This window comes from Nelusetta ayraudi, unplaced genomic scaffold, assembly GCF_046127955.1.
Source record: "Nelusetta ayraudi isolate G7.1 ecotype Tasmania unplaced genomic scaffold, CSIRO-AGI_Nayr_v1 ptg000033l, whole genome shotgun sequence".
Classification (NCBI taxonomy): Eukaryota; Metazoa; Chordata; class Actinopteri; order Tetraodontiformes; family Monacanthidae; genus Nelusetta; species Nelusetta ayraudi.
In genome coordinates, this window is record NW_027466083.1 from 1,309,566 (window position 1) to 1,332,463 (window position 22,898).

The 22,898-nt window shown below is 48.2% G+C and overlaps 1 protein-coding gene across 6 annotated transcripts in view; it reads right to left on the reverse strand.

Annotated features, from left to right (window-relative positions):
• The window catches only part of nrg2a (neuregulin 2a), a 69,357-nt gene that overhangs the window by 8,779 nt on the left and 37,680 nt on the right, over positions 1 to 22,898 (reverse strand). For 3 of the 6 annotated variants that reach the window (XM_076031464.1, XM_076031460.1, XM_076031466.1), the window contains exons 4-6: positions 9,075 to 9,207; positions 4,435 to 4,493; positions 1,151 to 1,174 (exon numbers count right to left, since the gene is read on the reverse strand). In XM_076031464.1, coding sequence (XP_075887579.1) covers positions 1,151 to 1,174; positions 4,435 to 4,493; positions 9,075 to 9,207 — 216 coding nt within the window. Of the gene's footprint in view, positions 1 to 1,150; positions 1,175 to 4,434; positions 4,494 to 4,911; positions 4,989 to 9,074; positions 9,208 to 22,898 lie in introns of all 6 variants that reach the window. The other 3 variants (XM_076031465.1, XM_076031461.1, XM_076031462.1) reach the window with 2 other exon arrangements.

Below are 22,898 nucleotides of genomic sequence, written 5' to 3' on the forward strand. Positions count from 1 at the left end.
ATGATACTGTAACGGTTCAGGCTTTGATTGATGACCTGCAGAAACTGCGGGGAGTGTTTGCACCAATGCACGTGGATTAGAAAGAAACTAAAGAAGAAAAAAAAAAACAACTTGTAACGCAATCCGACAAATTTAAAGTTCTATCAGTCAGTTTTAATGAGCTGTCTCCATTACTTGATTACTAGAAGAAGTCTTCATACGCTTCGGTGCCTAGCGAGGACAAATTTGCGTCTAATTTTGCAGAAATACATGAAACAACTTAATTTCAAATACTTTTCATGTTGACAAATGATTTTATGCTCTTTCCAGAAAAGTGTGCGCTCAAGGTTGACGCAGACTTCATGCGGCCCCCATTGTTAATGGTCTGGGGGGGGCGGAGGGGCATGAAAGCACCTATTATTATATTATATATCTTTAAAATGACGCTTCAGCCATTTTGAGTGAGCTCATATCATTGGCAAAGTCGTCAGCCTGATCCTTTAGCTGAGATAAGCTAACAGCTGAATCTGTTGAAGGAGTCTTTGTTCCACCCGGAGAGCGCACACTTGTGGAAAAAGGAGGGTAGAAAATGATGGAGGACGGGAGAAAGATGGGAGGAACACGCTACGTATGGCAATGCATGCTCATGTTACAGTATCGCTCTCTCTCTCTGACAGATACTATATTACTTCAGCATTGCATTTCAGGTCGAGAGCATAAGCAGGGTGATGCAAGAAAGAGCGAGAAGGACCACACGTAAAAGCAGAGAAAGGCGAATCGGGGCAAAGACCCAGGCTGAGCGGGACAGATAGGAATGAAGATTTACAAATGGTATCTAGCAGCTACAAACATGAGTCACCATGCTCGTTACGTGATGGAATGAAGAACAAGAACAAAAACAAAAACGACAACAAAAAAAACTGCTACCGTGAGTGAGAGACTCAGTTAATGCTTCTACTTTCTCATAACAAGGGGCGATGACATCCATGTTAATGATGTTTGATGGAGGTTCGGTTGCATTGACTTCAGCGGGATAATTTCAATGTGTTACAGCGGGATGATCAATCGGTTAATCAAGGAACGGTATGATTCAGGGGCGGCGAGGCGGGAGCGTCGACTGGGCGGCTACTCCGCCACCACGACTGGAAATCAAAAATGCATTGTTCCATACCCATAAACTCAATCCCAAGATGCTCTGCCATTGCAGAGGGTTGACAGTTTGCAGAGAGGACGAGGAGAAACAAAGAAACAAGAGAGCAGATTAAGAAAGTGGCACCTTCACACAAACAGCAGCGTGAATAATAAAAACAGGAGCTGACCGAGACGACAAACGCCGGTTAGTCATCGGGACGACAACACGACACTGGACACACACACTGAGCTCGCAGCATGCAACATGCACAGCAGACACCAGTGCAAGCTCATACACACACACACGCGCGCGCGCACACACACACACATGCACGTGCCCCAGCGTTATTACAGCAGCGCCCTCGTTTTTCTCTCTAATTAATTCCAATCAAACACCGCGACTTTCTTCTGCAGACTCGAGCGTTTAAAGTTTGCGCCCCTGGCACTGCGAAGGTCCCGGCGGTGAACTCGGCCACTCGCGCGCTCGCCAGCGCCTCATTTGCGCCGAAGTGCAATTTAATCACATAACTGTGCGAAACGTCCCGGTGGAAATGAGATGTTTCAGGTGCCCGGACCCTCCGCACGGGAAGACGTGCGTCACGGCCAGCAGAGATTACCTGGCCTTTCAGTTTTCTGCTTTCTAAAAATGCTTCACTCCGGTTTCCCCGGACACACCCACGGCCGCCGCATGAACGGGCAAGTTCAAAGGAGTGTTACTTGCACAGTTTCGGGTGCTGCTGAATGGCGCTCGGAACGCGGGCCTTGAGATTTATAGACGGACGTGACGGCTCTTAATTGACCAATCAGCGGCAGTCCGGAGCGCTGGCAGCTCGGTCGCTGCGCTGTGAGTTGAGTCGAGTCCCAGCTGTTCTTATGACAACATGCTCTTGTTAAGCCAGCCAGGCCCTCATGGCCGAGGAGCGGCAGCCACCCCCGGCTCACTGGGGTGTCTCTGGGGGATGGGAGGCACCCCTGAAGGAGGCGGGTCTCCACGCTGGGAATGGATGTGTGTGTGTGTGTGTGTGTGTGTGTGTGTGTGTGTGTGTGCGCGCGCCTGTGCGTGCACATGTGCTGGCTCTCTGGGAGAAAGAAAAACAATGTTTTGATTTATCTTCTTTAATTGAGAGTAGAAAATGTGAAATATGGCGGAGGCTGCTAAAGACGACCGTCTGCACTACATATATCATGTATATGATCTCTACTGGTAATCTGCTTCTTTTTTTTTTTCCAGGAGCTGGGGGCAGCCCAGAAGGTTAGAGCGAGGTTGAGCCATATGTGAAGTAACCACACTGTACACTCGCATGCATGCATGCATGCGCCTGTACTCGCTTTTAAAGACGATCATCGCCTTTTGTTACACGAGGAAACAATGCAAATGATGAAGTCAATTATTTTATGTAAAGTTCTGCCTTTTGTTTATTTATATTGCATGAAGAACATTACAGGTCTGAATGCAATGCAAGTCGGTTTTCGTGAAATGTTTTCCTTTGACTTTTCAGGAGAAAAAAAGCTAATTAACCTGAATGCAACAGCATGTAAAGAAAGTAATCACAGCCCGCTTCAGGATGCAGCAGGATGAGAACTCGGGGATAAACGCTGCTCTCCTTTGACGCAGTCGCACAGCTGCGCTGAAGTTAAACAGAATGTAGAAGGAAAAAAAACAAAAACGAGCGAGTGCAGTGGAGTGTGTGTGTGTGTGTGTGTGTGTGTGGAGGGGGGGGGTGCGTTTGAGGGGGAGCACACCCACACACTGTCTACTCTGCCAAGAAAACAAGCAATTTCAGCACAGTGCATTACGACTTAATGTGAGATGAAATTACTTGTAGTTAGGAAGGGGGGATTTTTTTTTGCCTTGTAGGCCGAGCCAATGCACAACAAGCATTGTGTGCGAGCAGCTCCGCGAGTCGGGCTGCGGGGATGGGATCCTGTCTGCGGCGTCACACGGCTCCGCGAGGCAGATGCATTTGGTTACTTTCTCATTGTAATATTACTGAGGACTGCAACCACATGGGCCTGCAGAGGCAGGAGAAGAAAGCTGGCAAACTACGGCGCTCTCTGCGGGAGATTCCCGCGCCTGTGATCACCACATGATGCATAGGCCTCGATTTGGCCTCTGCACTCACCGGCGTCCAACTGGAATCAGGCCTCACTCGCTCGCTCGCTCACTCGCTCGCTCACTGGGCGCCTGATGAAGGCTGCAGTTGATCACGCGGACAAGTCCAAATTAATTGAGTGGGCGGACGGTTTTGTGAAGTAGAAAGCTGGAGGGCCAGTCCCATCCAATCCCATCCAATCCCATTTTTGGCGTCTTTCCACAGCCGACCGACCGCGCTGTTTGCTGACGTGTGCGGCGCAGGCTGCTTCACGCCGCACTCGCACGCTCTCTGCTGAGGGCGTCGCTCGCAAAAAAGCGCCCGTTTTATTGTCACTGCCACATCCGCTCGCCAGAGAAAAGCCTTTCGCTTCGGGCACCGGGAGTTCAGGAAACGACTAATATCCTTCAACATGAAATTGACTGCTCTTTTTTTTTTTTTTCCCCAACTCTTTGCAACGTGACGTGCAGCCTCTGACTTGACGCGTTGTTTTTTTTTTTTTTTCTTTCTTTCCTTGAAGCAACTGTGATCAGAAATGTAAGAATAAATCCAATTACCGCCAATCAAATATTAGTAATTGGTGTTTGGAGGGCGTGCGCGCTGACACCAGGCAGTCAGACTAAGTTGAAGCGCTTCTATCGGAGCTCACACGGCCGTTATCAGCGGAGCCAGACGGCCGCCCGACACATTCAGCCATTTCTCATGCTCGTTAGTTCATGTTAATTGTTCAGGCCCGGCTTCCCATCCATCAGCTCTAATAGGATCAAACGTGCTTATGTTTGCAGCTGATTGCGTCAACATCATTAGCGAGTGAGCCAAAGGTGGGGTTTTAGTAAATGTTTAGCCATCGGGCCGTGTTGCTACATGCAGCTAACTCGACGCGTATCAAACTTCCACAGAGCGGCTCGGCTCAGGCGCCTGCATGTCCCGATGGAGCGAGCACGCCGCGCGCTTCCCCCTTGCGATTCCACTGGCAGCAGCGACCAGTCAGACGACGGACAGTACATGCAAACGCAAACACGATGCACAAACTGTGCCAGAGGTTTTGTTTGTTTTGAATGAGGAGCCAAAGGGAGGCAGAGACACAGTTGTTAGCCGATCGCAGGAAAACCACACGGATCACTCTCGCGGCGCAACATGCAGGCGAGACCAGAGACGCGGGACAGTTAGACAGACAGACAGACAGACAGACAGACAGACAGACAGAGACAGGAAGAGGAAGTTGACATACGGTAGAAACTGGCCATAACGTAGGTTTGACAGCGATCACCAGTAAAGTCATTTGGACACCTGATGGAAAGAAACAAAGCCACAAAAAAAGGAAGAGAAGGGGGGGAGGAGGGTGGATGAGTGAGAGAGGAGGGCAGAAAAAGGGTGGAGTGGAAAGGAGAGTGTGTGAAAGAAAGAAAGAATGAAGAGGGGGGGGAGGGGAGGAGGGAGGGAAGGGAGGGAGAGAGACACGGAATTAGAACCACGGGACAAGTACAGACAGCAGAAGCAGAGCGGCTCCATGGATGATGCCACCATGTGCGTGGTGTAGTGCACAGCCCATTGGGTGACGACCTGAGGAGGAGAAAGAGGAGAAGAAAAGAGGAGGAAAAAACCGGGGCAGAGGGGGGGCGAGGAGGGGGAGCGGCGGAGCTCCGCAGAGGTGCTCCAGTGCCAGACTGGCCCTCTGTTCTGGACCGCTCGTGTCGAGCAAACATACTTTTGAAGGGACTGGGCATGTACACCCGCAGCGGCTCGGTCTGTAAGCATCGAGGGCCGAAGTATCCGGCTGGACATCTGAGAAGGAGCAGACCAGTGTTATGGAAAGATGTAAACACAGGAGGTGAGCTGCACAGAAGACAGGAGCGCCAACTCCGCCGACACCTTCGCCAATAAAGTCCGAGCGAAGGCGTCCTGAAGATGAATCCCAGGGGGAAGAGAAGTTTGCACAGAGTCGACATTGGACCTGCCTCTGGACACACACTCACATTTACAGCACAATGAACTATGAAATAACACGATTATTAAAAACCAGCCATTGTCATCATATCATCAAGAGCAACACAAACATTGAAATAATCAAGACACGTATGTGTTTATCATTTAAAACAGCGGCATGAAGGTAATCTAAAGGTTTCCACAGCGCCGGCTGTCTCTCTGTGACCCCAATCCATCTCTGAGGGGCTGAGAAAACTGTGACCTTCGTGTGCATACGGACAAAAAAGTGGAATGTGTGTGCGGGAGGGGGAAAAAAAGAGAGAAAGAACATGAACTGCTTAGTCTGTGATCAATAAATCAATCTGTGGAGGCCTGTGCAGCCACGCAGATATTGGGGGTAACGCATGTTTTCTCTACCCCCTCCCTCCCTTTCTACATCCCATGTTGTTGTTTTTCCCTCTCGCTGCCTGGCGGGATTGTGGTAGCTGTGCTCATAACACTGCAAATGTGCCACTTTTATAACCCATCTCATTGGACGGTGAGTCATGAAGTCGTCGAAAAACAAGCAGGAACACAAAAATAGTCTGAGCGTGGAGGTTCGCCTTAATGAAAAAAATATATATTTGATAAAAAAAAAGAAAAAAAAGAAAGAAGAATAGGGTGGAGGGGAGTCGCATCGCAGGACAATTCTATTTTTGGTTGGAAAGACGTGGTAGCTTTTACAGCATCACAAATGAAGACGGACTACTGCGTAATCGCCATCAAACGCGTCGGGCCAAACTATATTTCCTCATTAGGATTCCATTAGGATGAGCGATCCGTCTTTGTAGTGCACCAACATTCCACTCGCAGCCACATCTTGACCACTAATCCAACAAAAGGTCATTGGCGGTGATTTACTGGTTTAACACACTGACTCCCAGGAGCGCTATAACACTCGGCATTAAATTACACGTCCAGAGTGATGATTGTGGTGTTTAGCCGGAGGATCGCGGCGCCCAAATCCAAGGAAAACTTGGCTTAAAGATGTGAGACATAAACTGTCGCTAATCTAAAAATCAGATGGCGTCGCAAATCAAAAAGGTACAGCCTGAAAAAAAAATTTATAGAATGACATAATATGAAAAAGGGGGGGGGGCGGTGGGGGTTGGCTAAAATGTTCCCATTTATCACTATTTTGGAGGGAGGAAAAAAAAGAAAAGAAAATAAATCATGGGAAATAAACGTAACAGACAAACAAAGTCTCATGTCCAGTTGTCAGTACAAGCTTGCAGCTGATTTATCATTTTAGGGAAAAAAAAAAATAACTGACTCAGTTTCAGTGAGAAAACACTGTGATGATATTTAAAAGATTTAAAACAACCATGATGTCCAAACTGTCTCTATGCAAATTCTTTCGCTGTGAAATTTTGCAGGCAACTTTTCAGACACACACCTCTGACGATTCAAACATTTCACCGGAACTGTTTATCCCACCATGATTATTCTAAAATGTATTAACAGAAATGGAAAACCATCATTTTAATTCTGTTTTTTTAGAGACTGAAATTCGAGATCTCTGTCATTCTAACAGCAAGTGTACACTTTTACAAGCATTTATCTGAAGGTTTTTAAGAAAACCTCTTGAGGTTCTCACTTTGGGTCCTTTATTGCTGCGGTGCCTCGTGTCTGAGCAGTGGCCTTTTCTTCCCAGTGAAGGAGCGGCGTACAAAAGTAGGACTAGCTGTCTGCAAGACTTGTTCGGTCACTGAGTAATGCCCACCGAAGCCTGGCCTGTATTGAATCAGATGGCTGTTGGGCAACAAATCCCTGCAGGCCTTCACTGCATTATCCAGCTTTTCTGGACCCGTGCCCCAGCCGTGAGTGAATTAGCTGCAGCAATTGAGTTATTGCTGCCTCCAATTTGTACACAGAGTATTGAACGGCTGTTGCAGCCATGTCCTCGTTGCTTGTCAAGCATTCTTCCTTGGGCCAACTGGCCGCATTGAGCCTCGCCAGCGTTTCGGCTCTATATCAAACCGGACGAGTCGGGCTGCGGTGAGATATGGCAGAACACATGCAACACAACATTCAATGGCCGCGACAAAGGACTTTCTTGTGTTGAGTGTGCTAAGTTTTCTGTTTAAAGTCCTGATGGTTGGAGTCGAGACAGTATTTTCATTTCTGCTCGATGGTCGGACAGCTTTCACATGGATGTCACAAGGCGCATTTGGAAAATTTAGAATCTGATTCAGAGTCGATTTGGGATGCATATGCACGTTACTTGTTTTGTTTTTGATAGATATTTTTGCAATTACTGAAAACATAATAGGGGACATTTTACATTTGTGAAGTAAATCCTGACATTTTTCAGCATGAAACTACTGGAGTAATTCCAAATAACACATGCAAAATGACATTTTTACAGGCATATTTCAAAAACACTTGCCAGTTATTATATTGTCTTCAGTCACGTGCCTTTTCTTTTTTTCTTTTCTTTTTTTTTTACAATTAGCCATAGAAAATGGATGAAAAAAGGCAAAAGAAGACAAGTTTATTTTAACAGATGGCTCCCCATGTGCCCCATCCTAAAAAGCGCTCCATGAACTTTAGACAAACACAAACTAAAACGTAAATGTCAGAGTAAAAACAAGGTTGTTTCTGTGATAATGTCAACCTGTTTTCTTCCCGGGTAGAAGAGATACATGGTCCCTCTGGTGCACTTTATACACGGGTCTTGATCCCCACCGCCAAGGACCTCAAATGTAAGCAATGATTCTATTTACCTCACTGGGGGCCTCTAACAGGCATAAATATTTGCTCACTACTAAACCGGTGACTCATGACATTTTGAAAAGCCTTTTAATGTGCAGCCCCCCTGTATACTAAACACGACTTAAAAGGATGAGCGCACAACCACCCCGCTCCATTATTAGAGCTAAAATACACAACAGGTGGGTAGTTAGGCCGACTGACAGTATTTTCCTGTGATGTGTGGCTGCTGCTGCTGCTGCTGCTGCTGCTGCAAGGAATCAGAATGGAAATCAAGTGCTATCAGGGTAAACAACAGTGGTTAGGATGGTGAGGAGGAGCACAGCAGAAAGCAAAATGTCCAAACTGAAGATGATACGGACAGCAGTTATACCTCCTGGCCAGTAGGTGCCCCGCTCATTTCTGCCTCTCTATCTTAGCCGATGGGCTGCCAGGCTGATAGTTGGAATAGTGGCAATGAGGCAGAGAGGGTGCTAGTCCACTAGCGCGGTCTGCAAGTCATGGCACAGTAAGTAGTAGCAGCAGTAGAAAAATCCATCGCTGTGACACTTTTTTGGAAACGATGCCATGAAACTGGAGGTAAAAGTCCTCATCGCTAACAACGCCAGGGATTGAATCTGAATTCTCCCTCATTTTCATGATTCAACTTAGGTGTTTGTTCTGGAATGTGTTTCAGCTAAGAAACCTAATGTTCACGGACTGTAGCTAGTAAACGTTAGCCAAGCTGTCAACCACTGTGGAAATGCTGAACCATGGTGACCCTGGCCCCCAGTTTTTGTTGTTTCCGGCAGTATTACACACAGAGAGTGAAATGAACTTGTACAAAGATTCAGCTATTTCCCCCATCAACCCTAAACTTGGCAGCTCCAGACCTTCTGAGGTTGGTTATGACACATACTATAGATAAAACGTAAGATCAAGGTGGTTATGCCGTTTGCTCTGAGATCCTGAGCAGTCTGGCTTTGTTTGTTTGTTTGTTTTTTTTCTCCCCCCATAATTACTCCTCCATTGTAAAACTCTCCTGTAGGGATTCATTCATCTTTCTGAAAATTCTCTGGATGTATTTTTTTTCTTCCAGGAAGGTTTCTTCTTTCTTCTGCAAGTTAGTGGGGCAAAACATGGCTCAAGCAACAAAGTTATGACAAGGTAATTGACATTTCTCATGGTGCGTTAGAAACACAGGAGGAGACTCACTTGCAGGAGAGCTGATTTATACCATGTATGAAGTAACAGTCACCGCCATTCACACAGTAGGCCTTCTCTGTGTCGTTGCATTTTCTGGCGTGGCCTGAACCTGGAGCTAGCGTTGTGGTATTGTTGTGTGATACTGCACGAAAAAGAGAGAGAGAGAGAAAGAGAGAGAAGAAAACACAGAGTTTAGGACCTGAGTTCTTTCACACCTTAAAACATTTTTAACTTGCACATAAACAAATGGATTTAAGTTCACATAAAAGGCCGACTTAGATCTCAGCAAATACCATCAGCCGTTAACACGACACACTTGAATTTCTAGGAGATCTTAGTGTCTCATCCACAAATCTAATTGTGTTGTTAAGCAGTGTTGACGCTATCTTGAGGGCTTCTACGAGCAGAGATAAACATTCCCCCGCAAAGTGTAGGAGTTGTTTATGCACCGCCTGGGTTTCTTGGAAAGGCCCGAAATGTCATGTATGTGCGCTCAGTTCCCCCAGCCGGCCAGCAATGATATGTTTGGGACAAAGGCTGCTTTTCGGGACCACGGCTGGGGATGGGCGAGGGGAAGCGGACGCTGTGAGGAACATGTGGGGCGTCCACACCTGCAGGGTCTGAAGCACGGAGCCGCGGCTAAACGCTATTAGGGACATTGCAGAGTCTGTTTGTGGGATTACAGATTACAATATCGGAAGAGCCTTTTACACAACAAGGCATTACCGGCAGGCTCTGCTTGGTCACATTGGCAGACGCAGGGTTGCACCAGGATTTGATTCACCTGGCTCAGACACATAGCAAGGCTGCTCGCCACCGAGATTGAATTTCACAACTCCCATTTATCACGGGAGCGCTCTGTTTGACAGAAGTGTTGGCCTTGTTCGGGGACACAATTCTGGGTTGAGCTAAAACAAGAGTGAGGAAAAAAAGAGAATAACACGCAGGGCAAAGCAGCGCCATAAATGATTCTAAAAGGTTGCTCCTCGTTCGTCAGGAAGAATCACTCAATAGCAAAACAGGATGCTGTGCAGAAGAGTCACCCTTTGTCTTATTCTCCAGGTGTCGCTCTGCTCGCAGCCGTGTGTGTGCAAGTTACTTTGTCAGGCACGGCCAAAAATTACAAACATGCAAGCAGGCACCGACCTGCAGCCGCTTCAACCTGATCGCCTGATTCGCAATGCTGATTGTGATTGATAACTGACCTCTCATTTTTTTGATGACTTCAGAAGGCAGTAGATTTAGGCTTCAGTCATAAGCTGTCACATCACTGCTCAGCTGAAGGTCTATAAAAATGATTTAACGTCTCCGATACACTGCGGCTCCCAGAGAGCCAGATCGAGAGAGGGACTTGAGGTCGTCTTAGAATGCACAAATTATCGCCCGTAATGAAAAACGTACATGTTGTCCAATTTTATAAAACACCAGCGATTCCCCTTAAAAACGGCCTCCTTTATGGACTTGGTGAAACTTTTATTGGCACTTACAATGAAAAAACAAAAAATGCCCCAAACTGAGAGCAAAGGCCACAGCGGGCCGACCCGCTATCATGGTGGTCCAGGTCCTGACCTGCGCTCCTTACGACCGCAGCCGTCGCTCAGACGCTACACACAGGACCCGGTGATGACACGGGCTCAGTTTAGGTGGTCTCGAACTCAAACACCTCCAAATTTTCCAAAAACACCCCCGGTTTCACCAGTTAACCGGGACTACCACGCAGTCACACCTGACCTTTCTCTTGGAGTGGCGCTGTGTAAAAACAACTCGTAAAAAAAGATCAGACAAAGCTGTCAGGGCCCCGAAAACACTGTAAAATTATATCTCCTTGGCTGAAAATAGAAGCCCGGTGCAGTTTTGCACTGTAAAAGACATAAAAACAACGCTCGGAACGAAAAAGAGGCTGCGTGAAACTCTATCTGGGGCAGCGCATCCCAGAATGCACTGGTGGGAGGAAGGGGGAAGGTCCTGGACAGATCATCATTCCTCCTCAGGGCAACACACACACACACACACACACACACACACACACACACACACACACACACACACAGAAGCTCAGTTCCACCTGGTTTACATGTGGGTGGACTGTGGGTGGAAAACAGACGACCCGGAGAAGAACCCACACAAGAAGATGGAGAACATGTAAACTTCACACAGAAAGGATCAAGGCTGATCTGTGAACCCTGGACATGTTGCTGCTGCCAGAGTTTATTTGGCTACGCTGGTCATAGCAAATTTGTTTTACTGCACTCACTCATACTTGTCATTTTTATGTGAGGAAATCATTTGAAGATTTTTTTTCCCTCTTCTTTCAAGCACAGCCACGAATGTGCAGGAACTGCTGAGTGCAATTGCACAAGCGGCATAATCTGATTCAAGTCTGATAAAGACATTATTAATAATAGAGTGTTTACATGCGCGGCAGCTGCAGGAATCTTCCCACTCATGTCTTAAATCTGAATAATCTGCAGTCACGCACTATGAGTGGTGGCCAGATTTGTTTCTTCCAGTCAAAATTCCCGGTCCATTCTAGGCCATAAACAGCCTTTTATCATTTTGGCATAGCCTTGCATTATCATTATTATCATTATGATTATTTTATTATGATGTGTGTTTCCGCAATCCAGTTTGACGACAAAACTCGCTCTCCTGCAAATGCACACCAGGCGGAAAGAAGTTCACGAGGAAACGGCAAGCAGAGGCATGAGAGCTGCTACATGTGTCACAGGCTGCGTCCAGTGCCAAGAACAGCTCTGTAAAAACTCCAACATGAACACAGGTTGTGATGAACGTGTTTGCATATGTCAGCAACCTACTGAAGATATGCAATACATCACTCGATCATTGCAGTGTCGGCTGAGGTCAGAACAGACTGCTGCTACCGCTACCTGATCGGAACTGGTTTGACAGGAGAATATGGCCTTCTGACCCGTTTTGACCCTTCTTTGGAAGTTCGAATGTCCAATTTAAAGACACTGATTTCTTTGTTAAAATTTGCTTGGGCCCCATTTGAGGACGACGATAATAATGCGCGGAGAATCCCACTGCGCTGGGACGGCGGCGTATTTACGACGTTGCTCTGTGAGATCAGTGCACAAATCCATCATGGGGGTATAAATCAGACCGCCTTTATTTATCGTTAAGGGTAACTTAAATCTTAACCTGCACATAAGTCAGTGCAGCGTAAACATCTACAGTCAGGGGTTTTCACCCTTGGAACCAAACAGATGTAGCTGTAGCTGCAGCAGCAGCAGCAGCCCTGTTGTGCGTCTCCATCAGTCTGAAGGCTCGCAGGTGGAGATCCCACAAATCTGTCCCGTCGGGCCGACAAGGTCCATTTGCCCGAACCGTAAACATCACCTGCCTGTTGTCATAAGTTCCTCAGCCGAGCGGAAACCAGTTCCTTTGAACGTTACTTTACCCTCAATGGAGTGAAACACAACAGAAAAGAATTCAATCCGTCTTAGGAGGAAGTCTGTTAGTATATTATTGATGTATTACCAGGACCTGAGTTTACATGTATCAACTTGGCCCCAACAGGTTTTGTTGAAGTTGGTGGGGCTCCTCGGCTAAATGAAAACCAGCGCTGGACTACGGAGGCGTCGCGCAGGCCCGGAGAAGAGCCAAAGCTTTAAAAACGGCAACATCATTTTTTCCCACAGCACAGAAAAACGTTTAGCACGAAGTGAAACAACGCTTCTGAGAGTACGTGTTGGCCGGCGGTCACCAGCTGACATCCAATCTATGAGACTGCGCAGAGAGAGCATCCCATCTTTCCACCCCGCTTCATCCTTTTCACAGCTGTCCTTCGGTTCCTCCCCTAGAGAGAGAGAGAGAGTGTATGTGTGTGTGTGTGCGTGTGTGTGTGTGTGTGTGTCCAGGGGATTGGAGGGGGCCTGATTCTGCAAGAACATACAGTATCATGGATCTTCATCCCAAGCTCAGAAATACTTTATCAGAGAAGTGAAGACTTCTGCTTTGCAGTGTCAAAACAGTGCAACATCCATTTACAAACTCCTAAATCAAGAGTGTGTATCCAAGACGAGAACACATACACAGAAGAAGACCAGGACCTGGTCCTGTTGTGCAGCACGCTGGCTTCTCTTTAGAGGTGGACGTCCCGAAACACATTTCACTGTGCACTGCTATGAATTCTCGACCAGTGTACAAAAAACTGTTTTCTTTTTGGCATCAGGTTCTCACAAGCCATCCAAGAAGGTGCACAACTCTGTGCTACCACTTTACTCCACTCGAGCCAACAAAAACTTCTCAAGAACGGCCCAAGGTGCAACAGAAAGGGCGTCGTTGCCCATCTGGCCTCAAACAGTCCCCCCTGATCCAACTCTAATTGAGCTAGATGGGACGTGCCTGAAAAATGATGATCCATGAAGGAGCTTCTGGCATGAAGGGCTTGGGTTTACTGTGCGGAGCCGTGTCAAGGTGGGCTGCAGGGGTCACTTGGCATTTGTACAAATACCAGAGTTCTCTCTTCTGCGCCTCAGCCGTGATATATACCTTTTTTTTTTCACTGTGGCTAACGTGTGCGTGTCAATGACGTTACTGTACAACGAGACTGGTCGGATGTGAATCCGTCAGAAAAAGACCTGCGCGGATTTAAATCTCACGCCGTGCTTGATTCAAGCGTGCAAACGTGATGTGGACAGAAACGCACGCATGCCTCGGCGCGAGTCGTGATGAACATGTAAGGCTTCACAAAGGTATGTTGAAACCCGTGAAGCGGCAGTGAAAGTTTCTTCAGGCAGGAGCCAGACGGACTCAGCGCAGCCGGCAGTGCTGGACGGAGCGTCCACACCCTCCTAATAAATTCTCTAACTAGCCAGCGTGCGTGCCCCCCACCAACCACCCCCACCCCCACCCCAAAGACTGGAGACCATGATGAAATGCATGTGCATGTGTTTCAATACGATGTGCAGTATTTACAGCGCATGGACAGCTGCGGATGTCATTATCAGGTGTCTCCAACTCCTGTGGGTTTATGCTTTACGCTCGGCGCTGCCAGTTTATATAAATCGTGGTTTTCTTACGCCCCCGCCCTCTCACCCCCAACTCCCCCAAGCCTCCTAATGAGAAAATTGGTGTGTTCATAACAGATTATCGGCCATGGTTTCCCCCCATACAAGGAGCACTGCAGGAGAAACAACAGCAACAACGCTGTTTTCCTCCCGAGGTGATGCGGTTCGGCCAAAAGCGCTGTTTACGCTGGCTGCGCTGCCTGTTTACTCCAGATCAAAACTAACGACAAGGCCCGAAAAATTTACCGACACGTTTGGAAGACGTGCACACAAACAGGAGCGGAGCCGCGGAGCCGCGGAGCGGCGGAGCCTCTGTGGGTCCGTGTGATGTGGATACGAAGCGAGACGTCCCTAAACGTGGCTGCGGTCGGAGGGACGGCGGTTTGCGGCCGAACGTTTCGACGAGCCGAAGGAAAACGTTTCCTAACCAAACGGCGTCAACAAACGTGTGAACACACGCACGCGCACACAGACACACACACACACACACACACACACACACACACACACACACACGTGGGCCAGGTGCACACACATCTGCGAGCATTTCGGTACATGACAGCAGCAGGTTGTTTCCACATTACTTCATACAGTAAAAATATATTGGCTTTGACGCCTGTTATCAGGCCTTTCTTTCCCTCCACAACATGTAACACTGGTCAGACTCCAAAAGCAGTTTCTAGAAGATCTGGGTTACGCAATAAACCAACCGCTTCTTGTTCAAGCTAAAAATCTCTTGTACCAAATAACTGGAGGAGAAAAACCAACAGAAGTGCACTGCATTGCTGGGCACCATTGTAGTGCTACAAAAGCAGGCAAGAACTCATCAATTGTTCTATTTTGTCACTTGCCAACTGCTCTGCTCCAGTTCGTGCTGTCTGATATAAACGACTGCGCTTCTCTGTTGTGTCATTTGAAGGGCTAATTAAGGAAAGGGCAACGGCAGGCAGCGCTACTGACAAAAATAGCCCCGGCTTATTTGGAAAATTAAAAGTTTGTCTCATCTTCTGTGAGCTTTTACCGGCACCCATCCCCAGGAGACAGGGCGCTGCTGGCGGCACTAAAAATGGATCACAGGGAAGAGAAAGAGACCCGCAGATCGGAGCAGTTTGGACACTTCCTGCTCTGCTGGAATTACAGCAAAAATGCTGTAATCATTGGGAACTGCTTTGAGTCACACTTTGTTACACGAAAGAGGGGGAAAAAAAGCTTTACATGTGGCAGGGAATCCATAAGTATCACTCGGTCAGTAACCCAAGCCCGACCCAAGGACTGTGGGTGTGGGGACTGGTGGAACCAGAGGCAACGAGGAGGACCAGGGGGACCAAGGAGGACCAGGGGGACCGAGGAGGACCAGGAGCTCCAAGGAGGACCAGCATCACCAAGGAGAATCAGGGGGACCAAGAAGGACCAGGGGGACTAAAGGGGACCAGGATCACCGAGGAGGACCAGGGGGACCAAGGAGGACCAGGATCACCAAGGAGGACCAGGGTCACTGGGGAGGACTGGGGTTCAGGTGGTCCAGTTGGGCTTGGCCCCCGGCTGGACAGCGGAGAGAAATCCTCCTTTTCTACCCCAGGATGAGATCAGCCGCGCCACTAAACGCCGTCCGCTTACATGCACTGGAGGTTTAGTGGAGCTCGCTTTGCTTTGTGACCTCGGGTTTTAACCTCCTCTGCTTCCACAGCCCAGGGGCTTAATCTGAGTTGACGAGAGGTTTCTCCCTCAGTTAGTGAGAGCCATAGTGTTTAGCCATCAGGCCCGGCCGGTGACTTTGATTAATCCTTCATGGCCCAAGTACTGAAAAGAAAAGCTGAGGTGGGGGGGTGGGTGGTGGGTGGTGGGTTGGGGAGGGTTTGGGGGGGCAAGCAGGACCATCTGGAAACCTTCATAAACATGCCTGTCTTTCCACGCTCTCCAAAGGATTCTAGGAAAATCGTAAAAATGAAAAGAGAGGTCCCCGTTGCACAGCTCTTCTCTCGGGAGGCGCTCCGAGTGTTTGCCGCAAAAAAGAAAGAAGAAAAAGAGCTGGAGCCCAATCTTTGCCCCGACCAGGAATCCTGCGCAGCGTTATGAAATACATTTTCATTTGGCCTGTCAAAGAGTTACTATATGCTAGTCCCCTTGATTTATAACAAATATTGATAACGCACTGCATCCTGGTGTATGGCTTTTTTCTATCCCACCGCCGCTGCCACCGCCCTCTGCTCTGCTAACATCTCAGCAACACAAGCAGGATCTGACTCTGCGCAGGGAGAAAAACCCAGTCAGTTATTAATGTGCCGTTCCCATCTGGACCTTGTTACAGATCTGTGTTTTAACTCTCACTGGCAATGTTTAAGGGATGAAAACGCATAAATTATGCATCTCGTTTTCAGAAGGGTGTGTGTGTGTGTGTGTGTGTGTGCCAGTGCCAGCAGTGCAAAGACCCGGCCGAGCGCCTCACAGGCTACACACGCCTGAAGACACAGTGGCTCTCTCTGACGTGCCAACAGGTAGCACTGCACCGCACTGCCGCACTCCGCTGTCGTTTTAATTACGTCACTTAAAGCATCGCAAGCGAAACAAGTGGAATTTAAAAAAGACAAAGATAGAAAATTAAACTGGAGGCATAAAAGCAGTAGGTGGTGACAAACGCGTTAAGCACTGAGCCCTCGGCAGACACATAAAGGGGAACGCTGTCTGTAATGGCCCTGCCACCCAGACATGCTTTTCCACAAGTCAGTTTTATGTACTTGAAGTGCGCCCCCTCCAGACCGGCCCGGCCCGGCCCACCCCAAAGCCTTCACCTCTCGGCTCCAGGTGGGGAATGTCTGACGTCTCCTGTTACAGCTGGGACCCAGATCTTTTATCTCCACACTGCGGCCCATTTCATATCGCGTGCATTCTTTGCTCTCCACTTGCGCAGACTGCATTACCCTGCCCCCCCACCCCCACCACTCCCATACCCCACCGCTCCCCCAATCCCCCCCATGTAATCCCCAAAAGAAACCGGTCGAATGAAACGTTTTGTAAAAGAATTCGGACGGTGTTGCTCGGCCTCCACTCGGCGGGGTGGAGGGGGGGTTGTGTGTTGGGATCATGGAAATGTGCGGCGGCGGCGGCCGACGTGCACGGAAGGGGAAGAAAGATTTACACTCTTTAAAATGTTTACGTTGCGTGGGATTTGCGGCTTTATGTGGCGGAACGCGAGGCGGGCCAGACGACTCAGCGCCGCACAAAGGCGACAACACGCGTGTTTTGGTTTAGACACAGAGGCCATGCTGAAGGACTGCGACTCTGAAAAATTGATTTGTCGCACTTTAAATTTGCTCACGAAATGCGATCCTTCCTCACCCCCCCATCACCACCACCGCCGCCGCCGCCGCCGCCGCCACTATTAGAATCGCAGAAAACGTTGACAGCAACTCAAGTCCTGACAAATGCAACGTGATGAAAGGGGATGAAAAAAAAAAAAAAAACTGAAAAAAAGAAGAAGTGCAGTGATGAGGAGGGCTGACGGGGAGAAAAGAAAAGGATTGTCGACAGGGTCTCAACTTGAAAAATGTTCCACCTTGCCAAAGCCAACATAAAGCACGCACACGCCCACTGCTGCAGATAGAGTAAAGACACACCCAATTTAAGGCCATTTCTAGCATCTGTGTCTCCGAGCATTTTGTACAGAGTTCAGAGCGTGCAAAGACTCCATGTCGGGGTGACCAAAGGGGAATTAAAATACTATTTACTGTAGGGTAGGACGCACCAAAGGAGCCATTATGAACGCGAGGGCACTTAAGGCTTCTCTTCAATAGGGAAATTATCCACAATTCAAACACCTCCAGTAGGAAACAGGAATGTTCGGAAATGAACAAAATGGAGCCTGCCTGGAACATTAATCTACCACCCACTCTCCAGCGAGACTGCCACCGCCGCAACCAGTGCGTCTTCTTTTATATTCTCGTCTCCTATTACCATTTTTCAGCCACATAGCTGATATGCCTGGTCTTGTCTGCCTCAATCATCCCAGCGCTGGAGCCAAATCAAAGAGCAGCCCAGTGCGCGCGATTGCACAACAGCTGCCTCGCCGCGCTTTGCAGGGACGACGGGAGAAGTCGCGGCGGAGCGTGCAGAGGAGGAAGGAAGGCGGAGGAGGAGGAGGTGGAGGAGGGCGGGGTCAGGGCTCGCCAGCCGCACAAGCGGCCGCTGGCAGGCGCCAGAATGCGTGCAGCTGGTAGCCAAGTGACAAATGGTGTTTTCCGTGGCACAGCTCCAGGTTGGTGGCTGCTCCCCTCAGAGCTTCAGCATCTCCAAGCCCATGGATGCCTGTTGCTTTCTTTACCCACTCCCAACTGAGAAATTGCGGTTTGGACGCGTCCTGGAGGCCGTGTCGTGGCCAGCTGCCGGGCGGACAAAGAGTAATGTGTGGAGACGCTGCGGAGACTCTCTCTCTCTCTCTCTCTCTCTCTCTCTCTCTCTCTCTCTCTCTCTCTCTCTCTCTCTCTCTCTCTCTCCCTCTCCCAGCTGCTGGACTGGAGCAGAGTCCAGCGAGACTGGCTGTCGGCTGAGGCGGCTCTGCGGTCGTTCCATGTTTACCACATCTGGCTCTCGGTTTCAAATAATGTACCTGTACAATATCCAAAGTAGGTCCAAGTCTATTGTGTCATCTTGGCTGACCAGTGATCAGTGACCAGTGAACAACGTCTTTGAAGATCATTTGTCTAATGGCGGCACTTTGTACGTTGGGCATGGTGATGAAATCCAGCAGGAATTTGCATGTATTTGATTGAAATATTCAAATTCATTGGTTTCCTCAATTGGTATCATAACTGAAAGGCAGTATGGGGTCCGGCCTGACTGTACTGGGTTCTGGATGCAGTCATGATGCTAACCAGCAGAGCTCTGTGTGTGCCAACCTAAAAAAATACCAGACCATCTCACACACTGAATATTGATTCCACTTTTTGTCCCCAGAAAACATGAACTCAGCCTAAATTTCAAATGGAAAAAGTCTCCAGCCATCTCCCACTGTGAGCTGATTCGTGCGCACCAGAGAGCTGCTCACGGAAACAAAGGAGAACTTCTGAACTTCCTCCGAGGGCACCGGATACCCGCCAGTTATCGCAAAGCCATTCTGTGCAGTTGTTACTTAAAAAGGACAGAATCTGACACCGCATCTCCTCCGTTGCCCTTCATCTCCAACAGCTGGCCCTCATTCCTGAAGAGGGTCCGACAGACGCGCGCGCAACCGTGCAGCAGATACAGGGGACGTGTATACGGCCGCTCCATATTTGGGTCTCGTGGCTACAGTAGTGGCCAGCTGCTGGGACTAAAGGTTTTCACTACGCTATTCCCACGAAGGCACACAGCCTCCTCAAGTGTGTGTGTGTGAGTGTGTGTGTGCTGCACCCATTAATGTACACACACACACACACACACCACCCACAATGACTGGACCTCCTGACAATGTGGAGCGCCGCAGCACCGCTGCTCTCTCAGGATGATGCAGGCTCACATATGAGCTCACCGTGAGTGTATCGGTGATTAAAGAGGGCGTGAAATGACTCCCGCAACGGTGGGGCCGTGACCCCGAACCCTTCCACTCATGCCCAGGTAGTGGCTCGCATTACGGCAGCGCGGCCGCCATGTGAGCGGTACGAACGCGGCCGCCAACAAAAGGAAGCGGCGTGATGGAGTAATGGGAGGTTTTGACACGAGAGACAGCTGTGGCAACCGAAACTATAGTACTCCGAGCGACGGAATGGTAAGTATACGTTTCACCTGCGCTCAAAGAAAACTTTGAAAGGCTGTGAGGACAACAACCCCCCCTCAGGGATTGCTCATTGGGAAAAATGCAAAGGAACAGGAGGAGCGGGGATCCAGTTTGACGTGAGGGAACAATGGCCGATCAAGCAGACCTGTCTTTAGCCTGCACCGGGGATTCTCCCCTGCAAATTAGCTCCGAGCACACAATGAAAAAAAAAACATAAATAAAATCCTTGAAGCAAGCCCCCAAACACCCCCAAATCCTCCACCGCCTCTTTGAACGTATAAGGAGACAGTTCCTGTTTTTGCTTTTGGCTCGTCAAGAAAAAAATCTGATAATCTGCACAGTCACCCGCAGTTGGGGTCACCCTCAGGCAAGAGACCACCAGGACAGCTGAGGTAGGCCTGTAAGACAATCTTTTATTATTCCGTGAAATAAAGTCCCGGATAAGTTAGAAAGTCCCGGGGTTGGAGGACGCTGAACAAAAGCCCTGCACACAGCAAGAGGGGGAAAAAACTCCTGTCACCTCCTGCTCACATCACTCAGCTCTTCAAGTGGAACAGCTGCTTCCTTCCACACACATAGCGATAACCTCACTCATTCACACCGGGGGCTTAACTGTCCCGCACACATTATTACTGGATCTCCTCAAACGTGAGATGGTTGCAGACTTTTTTCTTGAAATGCTGCTGTTTGTTTGTGGACGATGAAGCGGCAGCAGGGCCACAGTGGACCTCGCAGGAACCTCCCAGAGTCAAGGCCAAGGGTGGGAAACGTGAAGAAAGTGATTTACATTAATAGTCACCCCCACCTAAAAAAAATAAAATAAAAAAGCAGCCGCAGCAGCAGACACAACCCTTGTCAAGGAAAGAAGGGTTTGGGGGGGGCAAAACAAAACAAGACTTTACGGGGCTTATTTATGATTTTCACTCAACCGCCAGACATTTATCGTCTTTCATCTGCTCTCCTGGAAGTTGTTTGAACAGTGAACAGTGTTATATCACAATCTGACACATCTGACAGCCAGCACCCTAAAAATATTTGAAAACCAATTAAGTGAGCTGGGAAAAGGCCCGGCTGAATATAAACATAGCCATTTTTTTTTTTTTTGTCTGCGTAATCAAGCGCTTACATGTCAAAACTGACAGGAAATGGTTCCCGCAGTAAAGCCGTGATTCCAGGGAGAAGGTTTTCGTACTTTGTTCGAGGTCCAATGGGGAACATTTTCTTGGACCTATATTATGAAATTTTAAATAAAAAGATAAATATGTGATTTAAAAAGAGAAATTAGCTAAACGTGATCAATCATAACGAAACGAATAATAGATCACTGCTGTGTTTTCATTTGCTAAAAACAAGCATTTATATTTAGTTAGCAGTTTAGTAAGGAGGCCACTGTGTATTTACAGTGAATCTATAGTGTATCTACACAAGCCCAGAATGTGAGTCTGATTTTTTGGTGTTCAATACACAATCTCACCATTAGAGGGTGCTAAATCTTACACATTGGGCCTTTAAGTTGTAAAAGTACAAGCAAAGTAGCTTAGAATGGCAATATAAATAAATAAGAAGAGGCAACGCATATCCTTCCTGCATTAAAACTCAGTCACTACTTCCAGAGAGTTGTGGAGGTGAGAAGAATCTAATTTGCCTCCTTAAATTTCGCATCAAATTGCAAAAACAGGCAAAAGACAATTTGCCTTTCTCGGCGGGCAAAACATCAATGGCGGTGTCTCATATCAGGTCACTTGATATTCATCAGGAAATAATATTTCCCTTTGATAAATTATTCCTTTGAATGCTTTCTGAAGTCCTCGTCACGCCGTTTGCCGCATACAAACACCAAGTCCGCACTGAAGCACCGCATGTCGTGTCCCGGTGGCTCAGTGATTCTGCAAAAAACAAACAAACAAAAAAAAAACCCTCACTGTCACCCCCCCCCGCCACCCCATCACCCTCATGGTGTACCGGATGCTGCCCACTGATACAGAAAAACCCCTCCAAAGCAAACAAAAACACGCGTGGCGTAGGTGCAGTGACGATTTTTTTGTGACTCCACTGGAAAAAGAAATTGAAAAAAAAAAAAAAAAAAAAAAGCACTTGTGGGGGCGAGCTTCAAAACAAGGTCCCTGGTCTGATACGCTCCAGCTGCTGTGAGGTAAGAGGTGATGTCTGGCATAAGAAGAAAAGTTTTCCACTGTCACTTCAAGTTAAACACACGCTGTTAGAAAAAAAAAGGGAGAGGGGGATTTGAGAGAGTTTGGTCCATATTAGGTTCTGATCTCAACAAATTGTTTCTTTCTTGACTCGTTTCTCACATGGAATGGTTTTTGAGAGCGCGTCTAATTAAGTGGAGTAGTGTCGGTTTGGTGGTGGTGGGTTCTGATTAAATGAATCCCACCTGAAAAATAAAGACCTTCTAATTTTCGAACATTTATTAAATTTTTGGGGGGAAAACATGCAGAAGACGAGCTGCACACGCGCGCCAGTGGGAGAAACTCCCTGCTAGGGATCCCTGGCGCTGGTGCGCTTTCCGTGCGACTGACTTGACCTGAGACGGTGGTGCAGTCAGACAGACACCCCCCTGAGGACGGCCTGTCCAGACTCAGGGACTGAGGATAATCCTAAAAAGGAGTGAGCATGACTAATAGCACGGCAGCTCAATCTACATAACTCGACAGGCCGCCGTAAAGACACAATGCGTGGCAGATGTGAAGAGTGAGCAAGTGCACCCCCCCCCCCCCCCCCACGCCGCTACCACCACCGCCACCCCTTTCCCCACACCAATCAATGGAGTTGAGCAGCGCAGCTAACAGCAGCACTGCGTCATTAGCGGCGGCCTTATCTGGGCTCTTGTGTAGTGAGAGTATGTCTTGTTTTCATTAGTCACACCGGATAGAGACATAGAAGGAGCAGAGGAAGCGCGATTGTTTATCCAGCTCAAAGTGGTATTTACGATTAACGACTCACTTACGTAGGGACAGATACAGACACACACTTACTGGAAGAAAAGAGAAATATTTGGGACATGATTTTGTTTTTTTTGTATTTTTTTGG